At 39.1% G+C, this 23,663-nt stretch overlaps 1 protein-coding gene across 4 annotated transcripts in view; it reads right to left on the bottom strand.

The window, feature by feature from the left end:
- The window catches only part of TANK (TRAF family member associated NFKB activator), a 44,378-nt gene that overhangs the window by 5,051 nt on the left and 15,664 nt on the right, over positions 1-23,663 (bottom strand). For 3 of the 4 annotated variants that reach the window (XM_019522699.1, XM_019522698.1, XM_019522700.1), the window contains exons 2-8: positions 21,330-21,476; positions 16,231-16,330; positions 14,749-14,876; positions 6,714-6,893; positions 5,450-5,526; positions 3,449-3,567; positions 591-1,177 (exon numbers count right to left, since the gene is read on the bottom strand). In XM_019522699.1, coding sequence (XP_019378244.1) covers positions 591-1,177; positions 3,449-3,567; positions 5,450-5,526; positions 6,714-6,893; positions 14,749-14,876; positions 16,231-16,330; positions 21,330-21,428 — 1,290 coding nt within the window. In that variant the 5' untranslated portion in view covers positions 21,429-21,476. The remainder of the gene's footprint in view (positions 1-590; positions 1,178-3,448; positions 3,568-5,449; positions 5,527-6,713; positions 6,894-14,748; positions 14,877-16,230; positions 16,331-21,329; positions 21,477-23,663) is intronic. The other variant, XM_019522701.1, reaches the window with a different exon arrangement.

Below are 23,663 nucleotides of genomic sequence, written 5' to 3'. Positions count from 1 at the left end.
TTGAAGTGTTTTTTTTTTTTTTTTTTTTTTTTTAAAGGAAGATCTTCATGAGCCTTTTTATGGTCTTCCATTTATGGCTATTTGAAAATACATGTTTTTCTATTTTATTTCTAAAATATTTGGTTCTTGTTAAGTGTTTGTTTTGTGTTTGCCACTCCTTAGATCTAGGTTGAAATTAGTCCATGTGCCCACATACTAGTTGTACATTTTAAAAAGGATAATGCTGTACAGCACCACGCATCAGAGTCTACTGAACAACCATGGAGAAAGCAAGTAATTTTTTGGATATGAATAAAATCATAGGAAGTTACTAAAGTCAGTTCTGCAGTGGAAGCAGAAATTATTACAGTTACTATATACATTGAGCAATATCTACAAGGCTACAATACTGCAGAAATATCTGGTTAAATTCTCTCCCTTCCTTCATTGAAACAATACTTAGTGCACCCAGGTTCAATGTCAGAAAGATGATTTCTGTCATAGTCACCATAACAATAATGTGAATCATAAAAAGGCCTGAAAGACCTTTCCCAGAACATTTTAAATGCAATATCAACTTTTTGAAATATACAGCATCAGTAGAGAGATACCTGATGAGGTCCTCTGACAGTAGTCCCAGCGGCCTCTGAAGAGGGAAATTTTACTTCACAGACATCTTGATGTGTGTGCTCATGAACAAATTTGGGATCAATATCTCCAGTTGTCAAACACAAAGTTTTGTCCTGAGAATTTTCTATAAGCATGTTTGTAGGGTTTGGGGAGCTGTTTTTTTCAGTAGTTGTTAGGTTTTGCAAAGCTGAGGTTATGGGATCAAATCCATGTGCTTCAGATGAGTTAGAATTCAATTTACTGCTGTTCATAGCATGGTCCCTATGCTCCATGTTAAAATGACAATCTTGAAGCACGTTTTCGGGTATTACAGTACAAGGCATTGTTGGTTTATCCTGAGTGCTCTGCAAGAAAGCAGAGTCATTGTCTGTAGGTGGAAACTTGACATTAAATATAGAAAGTGATTCTACAGAGTTGTCTTCCTCATCTTGGCCCACTCCTCTTGGTGTGATAGATGTGATGCATGATGCACCTCTATTTATATCCTTTTTAACCCAAGGTTTAAAAAGCTCTTTTGCTTGTTGATCGTTTCTATCCGTACACTGGATGGGCAAAGAAAACTGGATATCTGTGAAGGGAGGAAAGGAAAAACGTCAAACAGAACCGATGGAAACAATAGTTCAAAGTAATCATTAATGCATAAAAAGTACAGATTACAGGCATTTTTTAATTCTCTTAATTTTTTATTGTTTTTTGTTATAATTTGAGGGATACTTCTCTTGCCCTCCTTTATGAATGTCAGCCCCAATTCAAATATTTAAACCAGAAATACGATTCTGCTTAGTTTCACTGTAACAATTCTATTCCTTTCTACAGTTTTAGGTATAAACACTCATTTTGTTGAAACTTATGTTGCCCAATACTCTTAACACACACATGCATATATTTACTGCACCATTCTGGCAGAAATAGAAGCTGTAACTGAAGATCTCTCATGAAGTGCCAACGGTCTGCGAGGCACTAAGAACAAGATTTTTTTTAAAAGGTATTTAGGCACCTCTTGCACTGATTTCAGTCAGGCAAGGTTTTAAATTGAACCCTCCCCCTCCCTCTCATGTTTTGGGAATGCTCAATGCGCTCCAGGCACTGAGCATGAGAACACACAAATAATCTATATATTGCAAAATAATTCGCAAATGTGACGGAGTAAGTCAGTCCTCCTGAAGTTTCCTAGATATAATGGTAATAGGGGCTACATAAATATACAGAAATCAGTAAGGTAAGTCTATACTAGTGATAGATGGTGATAAGAACAACTCTTAAGAGGTATTTGCCCCTTCTAAACTATGCAATGAGTAGTTTTTTCATGCAAAAAAAGATGTAATTCTTTATACAGAATAAACAATGCAAAGTAATTCATTTCAGAATCTTGACCAGCCTTATCTCATCAGCATTTGATGTTGCCCAAGTTTAGTACAACTAATTTTAAGTGGGCACAGCTATAAGTGAGTACCATTAAGCACTTTACCATTTATAATGTGTATGGTTATTTATTATAAAAAAAAATCATGGTAACCCATTAAATAGGTAAAGATGTTAAATGCAGATTTTATGCGAGTCCACTTTTAAGGAGAAATGCAAAACACATTATTAATAAAGATTGATAATACAGTGATGCCTACAGAGACCCAGTCAAGAGTAGCACACACTTACACCTATAGCAAGAAGAAAAACAAAACAAAACAAAAGATCAATCAAATGTTTGGAATATCTGCTGAATTTTCCAAAAATCACAAAAATTAAAGGGGTACAGTCAATATAATAATAATTTTAAAAGCAGCAGAACAACCTGCATGAAATAATGAACCATCAATTCATTCATGGAATTGTATCATACATTTACTTAATAGTATTACATGCGTCAAAGATACCTCCATGGATCAAGGGGACTGAAAGGGTAGGGTAACTGGATTCTTGTTTTAACATATTGTTTATGTCTCTCAAACTATTTTTGTCATAGCATATGCATTAGGAGAACCAGGGTTTAGGGCCTGGTCCTGTTCCTATCACAGTCAAGTCCTTTAATTCATTTCAGCTGCTGTTGAATTAGGTTCTTATTCAAGTACAGGGACAAGCTTTACAGGTCTGCAACTAGGAACTTTAAGACAAAGTCCTCTCCTAGGTCATGTCAATAATCCAACAGTCTTTTTTGACAAATGGGGGCCAACAATATTCATAATTGGTATTTTTATAAACTGACAAAATTAACAGCATACTTACTGGGTACCTATACATGAGATGTCTACTGCAGGGTAGACTAATTAGCTCTACAGTAAATGTCTGTGTCTGTATGTTCAGGGTTATGAGGCTGGAGTAAACTAATAAACTCTACAGCACTGCATGCCCCAGCCAGTCCCTCCACAGCATATTGAGCAGGGTTAGAGCAGCCTTGGGCTGGCAGGCTGACCCCCTGGGCCCATTGCCAGCCAGGGCTGCTCTGACCCAGCTCAATGTGCTGCAGTCTTGGGCACACATGTAAATGTAGTGCCCAAGAGCAATAAACTCCAGCGTGATAAGTGCTGGAGTTTATTATGTCGCATTAATATGTACATGTAGACATGGCCACTGAGAACCAAGAATCCATTACAAAGGACAAACCAGAATAATGAAAGTTGGCGACACTGGGATTGCCTTTTACCCATAGACTTTGGAATACAGATCACCAAAGATCAGATCTAATGGTGCATTTTCTTAGTGAACTGCAAAACACCATGTGAACAGACTTGAAAGAGGCAGATAGTAAATAGCAGTACTTTAAATGTATATGCAATTTACTGTATTTTCAAATATACAGAAAAGCTTTCAAACAGTTGGATCACAATAAGAATTAGGATATTACCAGTTACAGGTTCTCTCTTCATGTTAAATTTACTCAGTTGATCTGTTTGTTTTCTGGCTAATGTGCATATTCGATGACATTCTTCCTTTACCTCCTGGAAAACTGTCTCTAGAGCTTCCCTAAAAGTCCAACATTTGAAATGCAAGTGTCAGAGTTCAGTTCTTTCATGACCTTTAATTTACAAGTAGCACTCCACAAATGTGAGAGAGAAAAACAAATAGCTATTTAAAAAAACCCTCTTTTTCTCTAAGCGCATGTGCACGCATACACCCCCCCCCCTTTCAAAGACAAGTGGCAGGGAACAATGTAGGCAAATAAATATGATGATACAATTTTTAGCTGTTTAGTCACACATTCACATGCCCCTGCACAGAACTGAGTTGAAGCGGTAAACCTTTAGACGGCTGGGGTCTACAGAAAACCTCAGCCATAGACCTTTGTTTTTTTCTCCATTTCCTCCAGTATGAGCCATAATGTGCATTCTCGGCAAGTGTACTACTGTGATGGTCAGTCCAAAGAAATCAGCCACTGCTGCTGTGAACATTTATTTCTTCCTCTTTTTCCCCATAGACTTTAGTCTGTACAGGAAAGTGAACGAGCCATGTAAAAGCAGCTGTTATTTTCTTCTCCTTCCATTTTTCTATGTGGCATTTTTGTAAAGGGCTGGAGAACATCTGACTTAGTTGCCCCTCTCCTTCTGCGTAGCCAACATCATTGCTTTTTCCCCCTCCCACTTGATGTGGTTTTCTCCAGGGCCTTTTGTAGCATGCTACATGGCTGTCAAATACCTAGTTGATCATACTAAGAATGAAAAATAAAGTTTATCATGTAAGTGCAGATTCTGACTTCTCAAAAACCCTGCAGATTACAGTATTCACCTTACTTATGCAGCATAATACTTAAATTGAAGAATTTAGCTGTTCTTGTACACTGGCCTACACAGATTAAGCATAAATTCTTGGGGTGTTAAGGATAACAAGAATGTGGAAAAATGGATTTCTACTCCCTTTTACTTTTTCACTTATAAAAAGTTTGAAAGAGATTTTTTTTGTCTGTGTTTTTCTTATTGCCTCTATCATAACGATCAGGAATGTCAAGTGCCACCTTGATAGTTTTGCTGAAGGCCTCTGGAAGAGATGTAGATTAGGACCTTGCTCCAAAAAAAAGAATCATCTGAAAAAAATGGCAGCAGTTGCATAATTTGTTCCAACTGTTCTTAGATGTTTTAATTAATGAGGTAAAACACACCCAAAACTGTGAACAGTTCAAATAAAGTATCATTTTTTGTATCAAATCAGGTTTTGTTTGCAATTCTACTAATTTTCCAGTCACGCACAGCCGTCCAAGGAATAGCTTTTCTTTTTTTTTTATACATTAAAAATTCAAAGAAAAAAAGAATTGGGTAGGGAGGAGAAGTGATTTTACAGAACAATGGAAAGGTCTACAGCAACTAATACTTGCTCATTAAATATGGTGAAGTTCAGTTTCATCTCCCTAGTCCCCTTCTCATGATCATGTACGGATGACAAAGTCTCTGCCGCAACAGAGGCTGGGGCTTCATGGATCAAACCCAGCTCTGAACTCCGATTCAGAACAAGGCAGTCTAAGAATTATTTCCTTGTGCAGACTGAATCCCCTCCTGGCAGCACAGCTGGCTCCTCTGCTGTGCTGCCATCAGTTATTCCACCATGGCTGCACATTCCCCCTCCAAGATGAGCTAATGCCATCCAACAACCCACATTAACAACTACTGCTATTTCCAAAGGAGACTGAACCCCTGCTGCATCAAGCGGCTGTTTTTCTTTCTCCCAACATGCCCCTGAATACCCACAGAGCCCCAGCTATGCTTCCACATGCTGCATTGGCTCTTCTCTCCTCCCCATTCTGGACTTCCTCCACTCTCTCTATACTCTAGAAAGGCAGGGAAGCAGCTCGCTTTGTTACTTTTTAGCAGATGTAAACATTAACAGCTATTTGCAAAAATGCAGCAAAATTATATACCTTTCAGGCACAGCTGAAATACCAGGGATCCCTGGAGATAACTCAAGTCTATCTGAAGCAACCTTTTTCCCTTTCACCTTGAAGTAAAATATGAAAGTAAAGAGCCTGTGTTAGCATACATTTTTCAATTCTTATATTTACATGCACTAACAAAAAGGCAGATTAATGAATGTTACCATATTCATCAACATCAGTGGAACCAAATTATATTCCTAGCAGTCTAAAAACCCATCTACAAATTATGTGGGCAAGATAGAAATTTATGAAGAATTGGGTGTCACAAATTTAATAATACAATTCTTTGTTTATAGAGCAATTCTCATTCAAGACTCACAGGACTTTAAAAGGTAGATAAAGATTATCTTCCTTTCATGGAGATTGAAACTGGCAGACAGAAGCTGTACTTTAATATACTTGTAATTTAATCATGTAGCTGGTCAGGGGCTTGTTACACTGGGACTCAGCTATTTCTAAAAAAATCAATTCAGCTCAGCATTTTTCAAGGAGCAAACCACAGGCACTGTCAAGTATTCTACCATGATTTTAAACAAGTTATTAACTTCGAGTACCACCTTGTGGATCACACTAGTATTACATGAGCTTTAAAACTGCCATCAGCTAAGAAGCAGGAGTTGTTACTAGTCAAAGTTTGTATCTGCACGGTGGTCAAGGAGGCTTCTACAGTTCCAGTAGACACCTCTGTTAGCTTTAAACTAACTAAACTGGTTACTGGTAGAAGCAGTACATAACTCTGCAAGTTGCACAACCTGCCCCAGAAGCTGGGTAAACAGTTAAGCAGCCCACACTGAGCTCCATGCTATTGTACCAGCCACACTGTTACCAGTAGAGAGTTTATTTTAAAGCTGGCTCAGGCCTGTGTCCATTAGTTGTAGCTGCATCCTTGACTACAGCTATGAAATACCCTATGTTTATTTTAATTCTTCCTGGTAAGTAAAATTCCCTCTCTGAACGGAGTGAAATTAAAAAAAAAAAGAGTAACTGAGAAGCTATGCATTCAATTTGCAATGATATGATATTAGAGAAAGCTATTTAAAATACAAAGCTGAAAAATTAAAAAGCACAAAACAAGTATTTTATGGCTTAATCAAGAAGGAACAATACTGCTGTATATATTTTAATAATCTTGCTAGTAATTAATGTACAGTTTTCTTCTAAAATCTGTTTACTACAGTGAATAATATAAAAAGAACAGAAAAAAGATAATTATTTGAAAAATTATAGTTTTATTATATTATATTCTTACCTCCATTTTATATACTGGCATCTGCATGCAATTTTGTACTTTATTTAATTCTATTAACCTGTTATTTAAAATCCTTATTTTTTCTTCTTTTACAGCAATAATTGACACAAGTTTCTTTTCTTTTTGATTGCTCTCTTCCTCAATTTGCTTCATTCTGATGCTCTCATTCTCCAATTGTTCCTACAAAAATGGGACAATGGGTTGATATTTCCAGGCTAGGAGATGTTTCTTTATGTACTAGCCTGGATAGGCTAAAATAAACATCTGCAATCTAAACAAAAGTGTGGTAGAATTAAAAGAAATTTTGAAGAGGGTGACAAAGTCTTCAGATGCTTCAATTTTAGCATAAAAGTACTGCTCAAATCCCAAATGTTAAATAGGTAAATTGTTGGTTTTTATATTAAAAATGGAATTTTATACAAAAAACCTAACAGTATATAAAAGGAAAAATTCATTATCATCTATGTAAGGAGGTGATCCTTGGATCATCAGTGCAAAGACAAGGTACATGGCTTGAAGCATAGAGATGTGGTTACAAAAGCTATGTTTCCCTGAAACCTGTAGAAATAACTAACGGTTGTGTGGGATTGCTAACAAACTTATACTGGAAACAGCAGAAGAGCGACTGATTCATGTTAGCTGTCTATATAAGGTTAAAAAAAGGGAAGGAAAGAGTGAATTTCAGAGAGATTCAGGAAGTATAGGGACAGTCATGTGAGGCAGAAAACAGCAGAGTATAAACAAGGAGTTTTTTAATTAAATTGTACTTTCAATGTGTCATAATTAAAACAGGAGCTAGATCTTCACTTGGGTCAAGTTAGATTTATAGTGTACCAGAAGTAGCTAAGCAGATCAGAAATAGCCATTGTTGTTTAAATTTTGAAAACAAACACACACATCTTTTTACAGAACAAACTTCTACTTGTTTCATAAGTCATTCGAACAGGAAAGTGCAAGTGGGATTTTTTTTTTTCAGATCTGGTGTCCCCTCCCTAAAAAAAAAAATGTATGTTTGCATCACTCTAACCTTCATTTCTGCCAAGACAGGTAGAAAGAAACAATGTAATTTTGGACTTGGATTTGGGGTTAGGAGAAGTTACATACAATGTCAAGACAACAGGAAATCATGCTATATGGCAAAATGATTATTTGAAAAACAAGGTCAATGTGGAAGACAAATATGAGGTCAGGTGCTCATGAGACCTCAGGTGTGTTTCAATAGTCTAACAGCATGTAACTGAGTGGAGAATGAGGCCAAAGGTATTCAGTTTTCACTCAGAAATGACACCAACATGCCAGGAAGTCAAGAACAATGCACTATACAGAGATGTATATTTATACATTTGCAAAGGGCTGGAAGAAGAAAGGAACAAATACAGAGGAAAGCCAGGAACTTCAATGAGAAATATTTGATTTGTTTATTAGGAGTCCGTGCAAGGGTGAAAAGACACATTTGAAATGAGATAAACAGCGATTACTCCACATAGGGACAATGTAAGAGAAAAATCCAGCTCTGGCCAGAGATACAAAGACATGCATGTGGCTGTCCCATCAGTGCCATCTCAAAAGGCTGCACAAAGGTCAATATGTACTGAACAGTGAGGTTTGGATAAGAAGCTTTTCTTTGCTTTAAATTGTAAATGTAATCAATCCTGGCTCAGTGCTCTAGGTCAGAAGTAGGTTGAGGTTGGGTTCCTGCATATCACCCAGTACAAAATAAACCTTTCTTTTTCTCAGAAGGCTTCCATTCACTGAGTAGCCAGAGCTGTCAACGGGGTTTTTCTACCTAAGGGAAATTTCTAATCTTTCCGACCATCTGTAGACCTCACATATCCACTTCTTTTAAATAGCACTACAGCTATTCCCTCTATTTTCCAGCTGTCATTCTCTAGCTTTGAATACTGTTACCTCCCATATTGGTAACTAGTGGTAGAGGAGTCCTTCTACCAGATTTGACATTTCAAAAGATAAGGAGCATATATTAGACCCCATTTCCAGGATAGGTCATTAACCCCTCTCTGTTCTAGTCCCCCCTTATAACAAGTAGTCAGATGAATACTATCCAAGTCCAAGTGCTCTTGAAAACTTCCAAGGGTTGAGATTCCACAGTTTCTTTAGGCAGCCTGTTAGGATTCTTGACTGCCCTCATAGTCAGAAAGTTCCCCTAATCTCCAATCTAAATTTCCTCCACTGAAACTTGAAGCTGTTACTCCTAGCCCTGTCCTTTATATTCATGAAGAAAATCCCATCTCTATCCCCTCTGTAATCACCTGTAAGGTATTTGAAGTCTGTTATCAAAGCCCCTCAGTTTTCTCTTCTCCAGGCTAAATAACCGTAGTTCTTTCAGCCTTTACTCATAAGTCTTGCCCTAATCATTTTTGTTGTTCTCCATTGGACTCTTTCCAAACTGTCCACATCTTTCTTGAAGCATGGGGGCTAAAACTGGACACATGAAGGAGACAGATTTTTACATTCAGTTCTTAGAAAAGAGATGAAGTCTGGAAGCTTTAGGATAAAAAGCTATGTGCCAACATTTCCAAAGACAGATGATATCGTTCAAAATATAGAAGCTAAATTTCAGATTAGCCAGCTAGGGCTGAGAGAAAACAAAGAGAATAATGGAGAGAGGAATAGAAGGCACAGAAAATTATTGTCTGGTGTAGATGATCTTTGAATGCTCAAACATATTTGGGACCATGGGAAGCAGCAAAGTATTTAGGTGAAATTTAATGTGCAGACTTCTTAGAGTGAATGTTAGGTAGAGGCAGCAGTGTGTTTGGATAAGATACTCTTTTTACCAGGTTTGAATATAATGACTTGAAGCAAATTATGGTGGAGCCAAGAGTTGTGTTAGGTTCAGGCTTAAGATACAAAGGAGGTAAGAAAAACAATACAGAGTAAAATCCAGAATAAAAATGTAACCACTGCAAAGCAGATTCAGTATAAAGTTTTTAGGGTGCAAAAAAAGCATGTTTGGGACTCCTTTACCCCTTCTGTGCAGCTCTCATGCAGTCCAGACAGTACTGTGCTTCTCTTTCTCTGGCAAAAAAAGTTAAGCAGAGCAGAAGGTGAAGCGATCAAAGGAGTCCACATGTAAGCACTAAGCAAACACCAATTGCAGTGAGAGCTGCTCCTCTCCTCAAAGGAGGAAAGATGGCACTGCAATGCCTTTCCAGTAGTTTGTGTAAAGTAGGAAAGAAATGCCCACTTCCAGCATAGAGGAGTTAGGATGGATATATAAGGAAGCACAGAAAGAGAAGAAAGACTATTCATGTGAGAGTGTTGAAGAACCAGCACACTATCATTGCTCTAATATAAGCATCATATTACAGTATTGTGAAGAAGGCATTTCATTATATGATAGTGAAAGTCAACTTCACTGTTAACTACCAAGACGTAACCAGGTAACTGCTAGTTCCCTATCTAGCACCCTCTCCAAGTCATTACGCTGCCCTCCCTACCTGTTACTAATATCATGGCAGTGGCATACGAACCTGTAAGAACTGGAATAATCAATGCTGAAGTCACCCAAACACACTGTGGTAAGCTTTTTTAGACTGGCTCAAGGTCCCATGAGCACTACAGTACTATGTGACTAGTGTCTGGCTCAAAAAATACCTTTAGCCATACTATGGATTTGTACTGGGATTGGCAATGGAGATGGAGATCATACTTATGTCACAAACAGATCAGTGACTCTCCCTTTCGAGGAAGTTATCCTGTGAGGGTCAAGGAGCCATTTTACTGCTCTGTTCTATTAAATGAACAGAACTTACAAGATTTCAGATGGCTCCCAAGAAGAATACTGTTTAGCTGATAACTGATATTAATGGTCTTACAGAATATTTACCCTCTTTTGTCTAAATATTGGTAAAAGATTCCCATTCCCCTTAAGCAACTACATGAGTCACCTGGAATACAAATGGCCTACAAAGATGATGGGGAAAAAAACCCACACAGCTGATAGCAGAATTCTGCATACGTGGATCCCACTAACTCTGCTTTACACCACTTCATTGGACACAAAAGGAATTTAAATAGAATTAAAATGGGCAAGCACAGAGAACTGTCAGCTAGTATGAAGCCAGCATTGTCAAATACATATCACCTTCTCCCATCTTCGGTACAAGGAGTCAGGAAGAGAAATAATGGGGTAGGATACGCTAGAATACACATCTTTCTTTTGGACTGCTTCAAACAGTTCAGTTTAGAGCAGTCATTTCCCACGCCTCTGGTGATGTTCAGAACCATTAAGACATAACTCCTGAATACCTTACTGTAGTATAAATAAATTAAAATCTTTTATCAGACAGTGCATGACATGGAGAGGGTTTCCTCTTGTGTCACGGTCCTGATCAATGGCAAGTTTCTTCAGTCGGTATATATATAAAGCCATTTCGTCTTGGCTGCAGTGTCAAATATTGTTCATATACTTCAAGCATAAGATTACAGTAATTCAGTTGGGAGAGAAACTCAAGATCTTTTTTGCTTGGGTCCATCTAGTTTTGCTTCCTAAGACTGCTGATTTGTTGTGAAGCTTTAGATCAGCCCATCTTAACTGATAAAATCTGGCTGGAAATGCTAGGGTTATCATTGGCCACATACTGACATATTGTCCCATTAGTCTCCTGAAGGGCAATGTTAATTACTGTTAGCCTTTGGTCCATATTTACCACCTCTTCATGCTGATGATTATGCCAAAGGTAACCTCCTTTTTGGGGGGCTCGGGGGAAGATGATTAAGAGGGATATGGCAAAAAAAAAACTGTGGCAAGAAAGGATTTCATGGATTTCCTTGATCCCCAGTCCCGTTTCTGGCCTGGTTCTGGGATAAGATACACACTGCACTGGTATTTTTAAGAAGTCTCCTTTTGGGAATAAATGAAAATCATATGCATTCTGATTTTTTCAGATTAAAAAGCAAGTACCTGAAAAAAATAAGCTAACTATGAGATGGTATTCACACACTTGCAGGCTCCAGAGACAAAAGTGATCCGAGAGGCCAATTTTCCCTCTTCAGTAGGACCCAGAAGGCAGTGTTGAACAATGCTCAAGGGCCCTGTCAGGTTGGGTTGTACAGGATTCTATTCTGTCATCCCCCTGATCAATATATATGAATGCCAGAGAGGGAAGCTAGATTGCACTGTAAACAGTATATAGATAAAACAGAAAAATATGGCTGTCTCTCATAAGATCCAGGTGTAGAAATAAGTGATTCCAAAACATCTAATAAAGTACCATTTTAAGTATCTGGAAATTAGGACATAATTCTTCTCTAATTACAGACAGTTATTCATTGACTTCACTGGATGGAGGACTGAACTCAGAGAGATTCCAACAGGGACAGATGAAGACAGTTTAGACATTTAAAAGAGAAGTTTAAAAGGAAAACACAAGCATTTACAGAACTGGGGAAGACACCAAACATTAACCAGGAATAGCATGGAGAACATAAATTACATTTTTCTTAAATATGGATGTTCTTTCTACATTTACTGAATCCTACCATTAATTTAGATTTTGTGAGTCTAGCAGTTTTGTTGGGGGATGCAGCTGAAACTAGTTCACATGATGGGGGACAATGTGGACATAATTCATCTAGTTTAGGGAAATAATTTGATACAGTGTCTTCCAAAAAATCCTCAAACATAATAGAAAGTTAACTCCTATAGTTAAGTTGATAAAGAACTGGTTTTTTTATTGAAGACCATAATTTCAAGAAGAAGCTATTTAAATTGGGTGGAGAGGTAGGAAAAATACTACAAGAACAATGTTATTAAATGTGTAATTAAAGACCTACATTAAGTAAGGGATGCAATGTACACATGGCACAATATCGTATTCAAGAGTAGAAGGTATAAGTTAGAACACTGCTTGACTAGACCGGGTGTGGACACCTAGCTCATCATGTCTTCAAAAGAAAGGTGCTGAACTCAAATTCAAGCGATCACAGCTAAGCTCCCAGCTCTGTCACAGACAACCCATGACACCATGAAAGTCAAGTACTCTCTCTGCATCCTGGTTCCCTTTTGACAAACATGGATAACATGCTTCCTTTCTCCCCTTCTTTACCTATTTAGTTTATTTAAACTTCAAGCTCCTCAAGACAGCGCCTGCCTTTTAATATCTGTTTGTACAATACAATGGGACCCAAAACTATAATGCAAACAACGCACAACTAAGTGTAGAGAAATATAAAAATCTGCAAGTATGTGACAAAGAGTTAACCCTTCAACTGAATTTTATTCAAGCCATCTAAACAAGCACAAACAATGAAGAGAACAAAGCTGAGGAGCTAGGGGTGCTACTCCACAAAACACAACCATATGAGGATGAGATTTTTGTATCCTCCTTTCTAGAATTTCCCTAGTAATAAATTAAATTTTTTTTAAAGAATCCTTAGACTCAAATTAGATTCCTACAAGATAATTAGCAACGGTCACTAATCTGATAAAATGATTTTCAAATTAACACATCTGATAAAATGTGCTTAGTTCACAGAAATGGAGGATTAGTTTGTACATAGCAAACAAATCCTGAAATTAACTTTTGAAATCCAGTCTTTTCATTTTGCATGTCCTTTTTTTTACGCAGAATAAATTAGAGAACCTCATTGAGGTGCCTGCCCCAGAAGATGCAGCAAGCTGACCAGCTCTGGGAATGGCTCAGCATTGTGCTCATCTCTCTCACTACCTCCGCTCAGCGTGGGAGCCTCATGTAAATTACTTCCTACCTCCTGAACACTGCTGCTCTGTTCTCATCCCTGTCACTTCAGTGGGCTATGCTGAAAATCTGTGTGGCTTCAGCAAACAGGATATGAAGAAAAAAAAATAGACTCAGCCAGTTTGGATTACTTAAAAAAAAAAAAAAAAATGGAGATTCACTCTCCACCACAATCACATGTTGGTGAGAGATGTGTCAAGTCCCCACCCCACTACAGGGTGTGGACAGAAGTAACAATTGAAACCTTTCCAACTGAAACATACTTGCAACTGTTTCATAAAGGAAATATTTCATCCAGGAGCCACACATGCCTCTTGGATGTTCCTGCCTAACATGTTTCAGAGCACTGCAGCCACCTCTAGTGCTTGCCAGGGGGTGCTAGAGCAGACTAGTGACTTGTGGCTCCACTCCAAGCTCTCTCCTCTTCCTCCCTCACAAGGCAAGAAAGTAGAGAGGAGGAGAAGGGAGAAGATAGTGGAGCACTCCCCAGCCTTGCTGCCATGAATCTGTTCCTCTAGCTCTGATCCCCACTACCTTCTCAGCCCAGCAGAGAGATAGAGGGAATTGGGGCTGAAATGACTTTACTGGCACTGGGCCTGGGAGCTGCCAGGGATCTGGGGGGCAGGCAGCGCAGTTGTAGTGGGGGTAAGCTCAGTTCCAGGTCTGGCAAGGGGGTGATTTACTAGAGTGTTCAGGGGTCCCAACGGGAACCAAACAGTGCCCCAGGAGCCAGAGTAGGATCCAGCAGGACCCATCCACTTCCCTTCCCCTTGCATCCAGATATATAAAAAAAGGGAAACAGTTCAAAATAGTACTTCCTTTCAAGATGTGCTATTTTGGAGTGTCTCAGCTACTTTAAGAATGTTTCAGAGGGCTTGTATATGTGGAGGCTCTGAAATGCTTTAATCATTATGTGTGTCCACACCCACAAGCACATGTTCCCTGCATGAACTGCAATATGCTCTCCTGAGCAATAAGTGGGAGCTCTTTCTTGAATGCTACTTCGGTGAGGTAAAGAACTAGGTGAGCACACAGCTACTTTCTCTCTTACCCAGTGCAGAGCATCTTCAACATCATTCCAATGAACTGGATTTCCCAGTTCTTGTTGCTCTTTGGCAGAAGTAGAGCCAGATCCCCAGCTGATGAAAATCAGCACAGCTCAACCCACTACAGCAGAGCTGTATTCATTTATGCCAGCTGAAGATCTGCCCCTGGAAAAAGACAGTTCTAAGAGTCTCTGAAACCTCATTTCTTTTCTGGGTCCTCAAAGCAGAAATATAACCTTATATTAAACACAGAACAGGCAACTGTACCTTTAAAAATTTCTCATTTTGCATTGCCAGGTTCAGTTTTTCATAAAGCTGATCAAAAGTTAAGTTAAGGGAGATGTCATTTCTCTTTGTTTCAGGGTCTTCAGGTAGAACATAACCATGTGCATTGCCTGAAAATAAAAACAGCTCTGAGCATCACTATTTTTGTTCTGCCATGTTAAAAAATAGCAACATTAGATACACTGGTTGTTTTGATTAGGCTGAGTTTCATTTTAAATATACATGACTTATTAGACCTTGCTTTTTCCCAAATTCTGTCCTCAAACACTTATCTAGAGAACTGGGCAAAACCAGCAAAATATTCGCATATTCTTGGGGAAAAAAACTCCAATTTTATGACATTCAAGAAAAGTAAGAGCATTAACCAAAAGCATCCATGCTGGAAATGTTCTATTTTCCATTATTTGTACTATCAATTCATACAATTAAGAATATTCATTGGCAATTTGAACAGAAACACAAAGTCTGTTTTTTAAGCTTTGGTTATCCAGTAAGTTAACATCAGAATTCCATGCAACTTACCTGACCAAGCATATACTGTATTTCCTCACATATTTTCCCCAGAAATCAGCACTCCAAAACTGGGGTGTGTGTAGGGAAGCTGATTTTCTTCACCAGAATTTCATTGCATGAAGGCAACAGGAGGACAAAGACACTGAGCTACAAGATGGCTGCCAGCTTCTCTGTTCCTGCTAGGAGGTAGAAGGGGCCACAGTCCAGTGCTAACCTTTTTACAGTTACTCTCAAACTGGCACCTGTTTTTTTGGCAAACTTTATACCATAATAGGGGCAGGGGGATATGTAGTAAATATGTAATACTGAGGTGGCACTCACCACAGTACTACATATTCCCCATATCTTTGTTATGGAATAAAACTTTCCAAGAACTTGTGACAATTCAAGAGACTGTGAAAGAGTTAATACTGGACTGCCTCCCCTCCTGCTTCTTGGCAGGGATAGAGAAGCTGGCAGCCATCTTATAGTACAGTGCCTTCATAAAAAAGCCAGCTCTATGCTATAACTCCAGAAAAATCTTTTTTCTACATTCTGCCTTCCAAAAACATGATGTATGCCATATTTGGGGGAATGTCGTATGCAAGAAAATATGGTAGTATAAAAAACATTTAATTACAGCACCCAGTTGTATAACAACCTACAAACTAAAGCTTCTTCACACCAATTAGTCAAATATCTGAATAGTAATAAAAAAGCAAACCCTGTTCACAGACAGTTTCTTATTACAGCAAATATTTTTAAGACCCCATATAACTTCCATTGACTTCAATGTGAGCAGGGTGTTTTTTATTCTCACACTTCTTGAAATATGTATTTTCTTGTGTGCGTCTGTATGTGTGTGTCTGTGTGTGTATATAGATATGCATGTGTGTGTGCGTGCACGCACATGCACATATACATACACACCCAAGGAGATGCATATCAAGTCATACAAATTAGAATACATACCTCTATCAGTAGCTAACTGTGACTTGAGTTTTCCAATTATACCTTTTTGAAGCTCTATCTGTTCCTGCTGTTCCCGTATTTGCTGTACATAGCTTTCCGTCTGCAAATATAATATTTGAATTAGCACTAGTCTTTTTTGTGATGGCCAAGGACCTCATCTTTAGCAGATGCAGGTTAACAACTCTGGTATTATGATGACTACAGCTATGGATTATGCACAATAATCCAACTATTGTCACCTGTGACATGTTACAGTTAAGTCTGTACTGACTCAGAAAAGCAGCAATCAGTTAGCTGCTAGATTACAGAAATCTAGATTCCAACAGTAGCAAGTAGCAAGATAATTTCTAAGTAAAATAATTTGTATTCCAGGGATGCATAACTCAAACTCTACTGAGGCTATTTACATGGTACATTTTCCAGTGGAGGATTACTTACGCCAGTGATTCTCAACTTGGTGCTGGAGCACTCTGGAATGCTGTGAGATTCTTTTAAGGGTGTCATGGGATGCTGTACAATATTAGGTATACAAGCACTTACACAAGATAACCCAAAGATTTCAAATAGGAATCCAACATAGTGTCAAAACATTCTGACCTGTTGTGGTCTTTCCAGGTTCTTTGCTGTTATTTTTCTGGAGTCAAAAATAAGTGAAAGCAGAGCTGGCATATTCTGAGTGGTGCCTTGAGTCTAATGAGCAGTATGAAAAAAGTTGAGAACTACTGGCCTACCTGTATGAGTGGTCTGGTCAACGGACTGGGTGGCCAACTGTCTGAAATATCTGGTGATTGATACTACTGTGGCAGGCCGCATGCAGCCCACAGGCTGTTGGTAGTATACCCCAACTTTATTCATAACTATGAACTAAATTATTCATGTTTTAAAATGAGGGTATTTTGGTACTTGTTTATTATTTCATAGGGTTAGTTAGTTGCCTTGTTTACCATAACAGAACACCCAATTTAAGGAAATAAATCTAACCCTTTACATAAATATACTGATTAATTTTCTCCCCTAATATACTTCTATCCCCATAGCAGATATTCTCCACTCAACTAAGAAAATATATTCCTCAATATTTCATTTATTCAAAGAAAAGAGAGAAGATGTATGTCTTTTCTGGGGGATCTGGAGGACACAGGTTGCAAAGGGGAGGAAGGGCTTAGTCAGCAGAGAAAGGAATGTGTGACTGATCAGCATTACTTTGCATCTAACTTTGCCTGATCTCCCCTCTGGCCAGCATCTTGGCCTGGTCTATCAGGTCAGACAGAATGCAGAAGGACCCTCAGCTACCCTAAGATGCATGTATATTAGATAACCAATTAAGAAAATGACAGTCAGGTGTGATTGAGGTATTTGAATAGCAGCAGAATGGAATTATACAACATTATTCAATTAGCCTGCTCTTGCTGCAACAACACCAATAATATTGAAATTATGACAAATAACCTGTGAAATTTTTTTCCAAGCAGCTTTTAGGGGTGGGGGGGAATTAAAAAAGCAAATCAAAAGGAGAGATGAATGACTGAGCAGAGAAAGAACTGGGGCAAAGTCAGAGGCTGCTATGAGGTTAACATATATAATTAGTCTTAATCTAATCTGTAATCTTTTTTTAATTTAAAAATATATTCTTGTCCACAGAGTATGTAAGAGTGTATCTACCCAAGTTTGCCTTAACAGGGCATATAATTGTTGCATTGCATGAGCATGGAAAAATGATGATATAGCAGTACACTCCAGCAGCTACAAGAGATCTCCTGAAGCAGAAAAATCACTGAGAACCAAATTGAAAATGTACAACAGCAATGTCTTGTCAACACTTCTGTACAGAGCACAGACATGACAGCTAAAACAGACAGAAGAGAAGATGCTTTTGACAGCCAGTGTGCACAAATTATTCCTTGAGTCAGATGGCAGCAACAAGTTACCAACTAGAAGATCTGCATGACAACCAACCATCCATCTGTATCAAACACCATCTGGCCGAGATGACTCTGGCTTCTGTGTGCTTGACATGGCTCCCAGCTCTGGAGACTGGCAAAACAAGTGGCCCACCAATAACTTAAGTAGTAAACTGTTAACAACAAAATCGTGGACATTCCAACAAAGTGCTAAGGCCATGGAGCAAATGGGAAGGAAATACAGTACTAGAGCAAAGCACCAAATATGGGTCATTAAAAAAAAATCTAAGGTTTGGTAAGAAACCCCCAACACCTTGTATCCCTAATGGCTCTCTTCTGTACTTACAGAAGCTGATGGGTGAAGGAGGATCTGGACATAGGTTTAAATTATAGGAACCCTTTATGAAAACCTGCTGGTTTCAAACAGAGCAAAATGTAAGACCAATCCCACAGAAATGTATTTCCTTTACTCACCCACATCTTTCTTATGTTCTATTTTTTTCATAGTGCTTTAGAAAGACTATTCCCTCAGCTTGTATTTAATTTCTTGTTTTGAGAGCAGCCAGTTTTATGTGTGTTGCTATGTACTCCAAAGAGCCAAGTTGATAATGAGCAATTATTTCAAAGAACACAGATAAAGGTAGAGTTCAGAAGTTTCTCAATTGTTCTTAAATGAGCTGCCTTTAGCAAAGTGAGTTCTTCACCACAAAGTTTACCAACTAAGCAAACTTAGCAGTTGTCATATATGGAAAGCAAAATCTACAAAATCACTTTTGGATCAGCATTATTGTAAACAATGAATCCTGATTAATTGAACAGTGTATGATTAATCACATATCCACACACAGCTGATCTGAAACCTGCTCTGCAAGAATTCATTGGCCTATTTAAGCCTACACCCGAGGCTTAGATAGGATTTCAAAATAAAGCATGCTTCCTTGAAGACCTTCCTTGCCCCAGGATCCACCATTTCCTCCTCCTGTACTTTAAAACAGCCTCCAAACTGGATCCCAGCATGGCACCTCCAGTGAGCTGTGTATAAGCTAATGAGCACTGATGAGCCTCAACCATTTCCACAGCAGGGTCTGAAATGTTTTACATTCCACCATGCAACAGCAGATGCACAGTAACATCAGTACCACAGAATTATGAAATGCTGCTTTTGCAATTATGTACATATGACTACCAGCTCCAGACAAATAATAGAAAAGCTGTGGCCAGCGCAACTACAATATATGCATGCCAATGCTTGTTAGGATTATCTAAAGAAGCTGAGAGAAAGTGGGTGATATCTTCTTTTGTACAAACTGCATGGTTGGGATAAAGTTAGACAGGTTTTCCCATGCCAGGCACTCTTCATCATGTCTGACTAGACAAAGTGACCCAATGAAGGTGACCTGATGAAGAACGCTTTATGCTCAAGAGCCTGTCTAACTTTATTTCATTCTTCATCAGGTCACTTTGTCTGGTCAGACATGATGAAGAATGCCTTGCATTTCAAAGCTTGTATAAAACTTTATTTTAACTATGTACGTGGTCCAATAAAAGATATCACCCACAAAAATCCTTGCGTCCAACACAATTCCTGGACCATCACAACTACAACGTTACTCCAACACTCTCAAGAAGCTGAAAAAACCCAAAGTGTTCCTCCTAACTGTTCAGACTCTCCTCTGAACCAATCCCCACTGCTTCTTTATTACTAACAAAAGGTCCTAAATAGGGGTGCACCAATAAAGATTTTCTTGACTGATATTAACGGCCGATGATTAACAAACAATATCAGCTGATGCTGATCCAATAACCAATATTTAGTAACAGTGCAGGGCATTTTAAACTACTGACATAAATAAACCTTTTGGGGTTTTTTTGTATTTAAACACACACGCCTCCTGCCTGCTCTCGTTTTTAATGAGGAAGGCGGTGACTGCCTAATTCCCACACATTGCCCTCTTGCCCACAGCTCCTCCCTACAGCCCCACTCTCTGTGCAACCCATGCTGCTGTCCCAGGAGGGTGGGGTGGACCCTCGTGCAGACAGCTGCTCTGGCTGCATTTGGAGCCTCTTAGCACACCACTGCTTCAGCACTGGCAGGCCCCGCGCAGCCAAGCTCCCATGGCTTCTGGAGAGAAGCTGCTTTTGCAAAGGTGCCCCATGCCCAGCAGAACAATTTCCCTCGTGCGGTGCCTTACCCCACCCATGCACAACCCAAAGCTTCTGCAGCAGCCCTGATGCTTAGGCTCCTGCTACGTGCACAGCATTGCTATGGCAGTGGCAGCAGGAGCAGGTGCCGGGAAGAGTCCCTTTGTTGCTGAGCGTAGTGCCCTGCGACTACTCCTGGGCGCCCCTTTGCCCTCCCACTGCTCTCCAGGACCTGTAGGCTGCCGTGTGTTCAGGCCAGCAGCACGGTGCGAGGACTGGACTATGTTCACTAGGGGGCTCCGGGCACATGGCTGTAATTATCAGCTACAACAACCAAAAAAGCCAATGGCTGATAAAATCATTTCTCCTTTTCTCAGTGCTTATCCAGTAGCCATCTGAGATATTGGTGCACCCCTAGTTCCTAAGCATAGAGCTGACTTGTTTTTGAAAGCAAAGCCTAAAATGCAAGCTGTTTTCAGATTTTGTAAGTGCTTCTGGACAGCAACTCTGTCTTCTTATAGCCTTGCACAGTGTCTAGCATTACTTTTTATGCATTACTCTGATATAACTACTGCTGCTACCTCTCATTATTACAACAACAACAGCAACAATTATTATTATTTACATGGTGTATCTTCCTATTAAATAAACAATTGTGTAAATAACTGTCTGAAACAGTCAAACTTACCAATTCATTGAAAAACTAAGACAAATTATATTTTAAAATATATTTAATTAACACTGGATACGTTGTAGATCAGAGATATAGCTATATTAAAAAAAGAGACCTTGTTCATCTTCCTCAGCAGACAATACCTTTTCCACCCCCAAAACCATAAAGAAAAGTTAAAGGTCAAAGATATGCCAGACGATATATACACAGCTTTCTTTTTCACAGCTTAATGTGTTATTGCTTAATTTAGTAGTTTGGTTTATTAAGTGCAATTTCTAGCTGTAGCAAGATGCACTGAAAATGGTCCCTAAAATTAAGTTTAAGTCTGTGTGTACTATAATTATCCACAGGAGACAAAAAGAAAGACAAAATCTAACACGTACTTTTTGCTGCATTTCTTTCACGGCATAGTCTCTATCCATGCATGCCTGTCGAAAGGCTTCATAAGCTTTATTAAGCTGCTCTCCAATATTTTTATCCATACCTCCCAGCGTTGTCTCATCACTGAAAAGATGGATTAGTTAAGAGACCTGAAAAGTGATTAGAAAGAAAAAGATAGTTAATTTAACAAAATGTGTAATTCTAGTATTACATAGATCATGTAACAACTTCTATCATCAAATACCTGCCACGCTAACTATATGGGACCAAAACAAACAAACAAACAAATCACACAATCTGATGGCTCTGCTCAAGCAAATATTTTATTGTGGTATGAACATAGGCCTGACCTAAAGCTGAATGACATAATTTTGATTTTGGATTACATCATATATACACATGCATAGTCCCACTGGGATAATGTACATGTGTAGATTAATACAGGATTGAGATCCAGTTGTTGTATACCAGCAACTTTTTGATTTCAGGACACAAGTGTTAGAGAACTGAATAAATAATCAACAATCCAAACACCACAAAGCATATCAAACAACATAGGACAGCTTATATTTTGTTATCTTACAACACCTACAACAAAAACAGCAATATAAAGTCAACAGGTAAATAACAGAGTTAGCTGGGGTGGGCGGAGCAGCCATGGGAGGGGCTGGGAGAGCAGGCGGGGGCCAGTGGGGCTCACAGCAGAGCCCCCCATGCGGCATGGGGCAACAGGGGACAGCAGGGATTAACCCCCTCCTCCCCCCCTCACCTGCTGCATTTGGTGAGTAGGGGCTTTTCTTTTTTTAAACAGCCGGAGCTGGGGCAGGCAGGGCAGCCTTTGAGAGCAAGCAGGGGATGGGGCTGATTTAGCAGTAGCTGAATCTCCGAATCAGATTCGGCCAAATTGATTCAGGACAGTGATCTGAATCACTGAATTGAATCACTGTCCCCTGAATTGGACGAATCTGAAACGAATATTAGCCGTTTTGCAGAGGCCTACTAAATAATGGCATAGGGACACAATCCATTTCTTATACTTAAACACATGGATTTTTAATAAGAAACACTGCAAGGAGTATCAAAACCACTTTATTTAATGATCAGAAATACTAAACAGTGAAAAAAACCCAAAACGTCAGCTCTTTCCCCCTACAGTGGGTGTCACTTGCTTGTATTTATTAAACAGCTTCAATATCAATGCTTGGAGCTAGAGACCTCCAGTACTGATCCTATATAGTCCCTAGGATAAAACTGACTTGTCACAGATTTCCATTTGAAGATAAAGACAAACTTGGAAACAGCCAATCCTTTGCTCCTAAAATTAAAACTTCTTGCTCAATTATTAATATCTGTTTAGAACAAACTTTTAATATTTTAGCCTTTCCAAGATTCATAGAAATAAAAAAAAAATCTAAGCCTTTAAGTTTAGCTTAAAAATAAAATAAAATAAACTACACCATAAAGAAAGACAGACAGTTTCAACTCCCTTTTTACCTTTAAATTAACATGATTATATTTTAAGTGATTTAGGTGAGGAATGAGTGAGGTTTGTTTGTTTAAGTACAGAAAATAGCAACATTAAAAATATAAAATAACGCCCCCCCTTACTCAATTGCTAAGCAGGGTCGCCTGGCTCTTCCCATCATTCTACAGTGCAGGAAGCCTGCACCAAACCAAACGTTCCTAAGTTTTATAAAAGAATCTGGGTGCAGCCCAGGACAATATAAACATGAAAAACAGGGACACAGAATATCTTGTTTTTTGACCATATTAGACATCTCCCGAAACTCCTGTTTCATGTTTGTGGCCGTTACCGAGTGTCCTCTATACTCCAGAACCTTAATAAAAGGATGCGAGTCGGGGGCAGCAATTTTCGGTTACAGTGAAATGCCACAAGGCCCTGAATGGATGCCCTAGGTCCCCGGGAGATTCTGTAAAGGTGAGCAGTCTTGGAAAACAGACCAGATACCTGTTCCACAAAATGCAGATAGAGGTGCATCGATATATTTGTCCAATACTGGATCAGCACCGATATAAAGAAAATCAACTACATCAGAAGTCAGCCTGAAGTAGCCAATAAATACCTGTGTGTGAATGAAGCTGCAGTGCAGCACACAGGTAGTGAGGAGCACAGCCCAGCAGCATGGAAAGCTGCGTGCATCTGGTAAATTTGTTGTGGTGGAAGGGGAGGGAAGGGGCATGGTGAGGCAGATCAGCACTTCCCGCAGTGAGGGAGGAAGTGGGGCAGGGGCTGCAGCCCTCCCAGCCTGCCCCATGCAGATCCAGGGGCACACGCTCCTCCTCCCCCCGCTCCCCTTCCCTGCCCCGCCCCCCCC

The sequence above is a fragment of the Gavialis gangeticus genome, unplaced genomic scaffold (genome assembly GCF_001723915.1).
Source record: "Gavialis gangeticus isolate Ggan-Ray unplaced genomic scaffold, GavGan_comp1, whole genome shotgun sequence".
Classification (NCBI taxonomy): Eukaryota; Metazoa; Chordata; order Crocodylia; family Gavialidae; genus Gavialis; species Gavialis gangeticus.
Note: the sequence above shows the minus strand (reverse complement) of the source record. Positions and strands in the feature narration are given on the sequence as shown.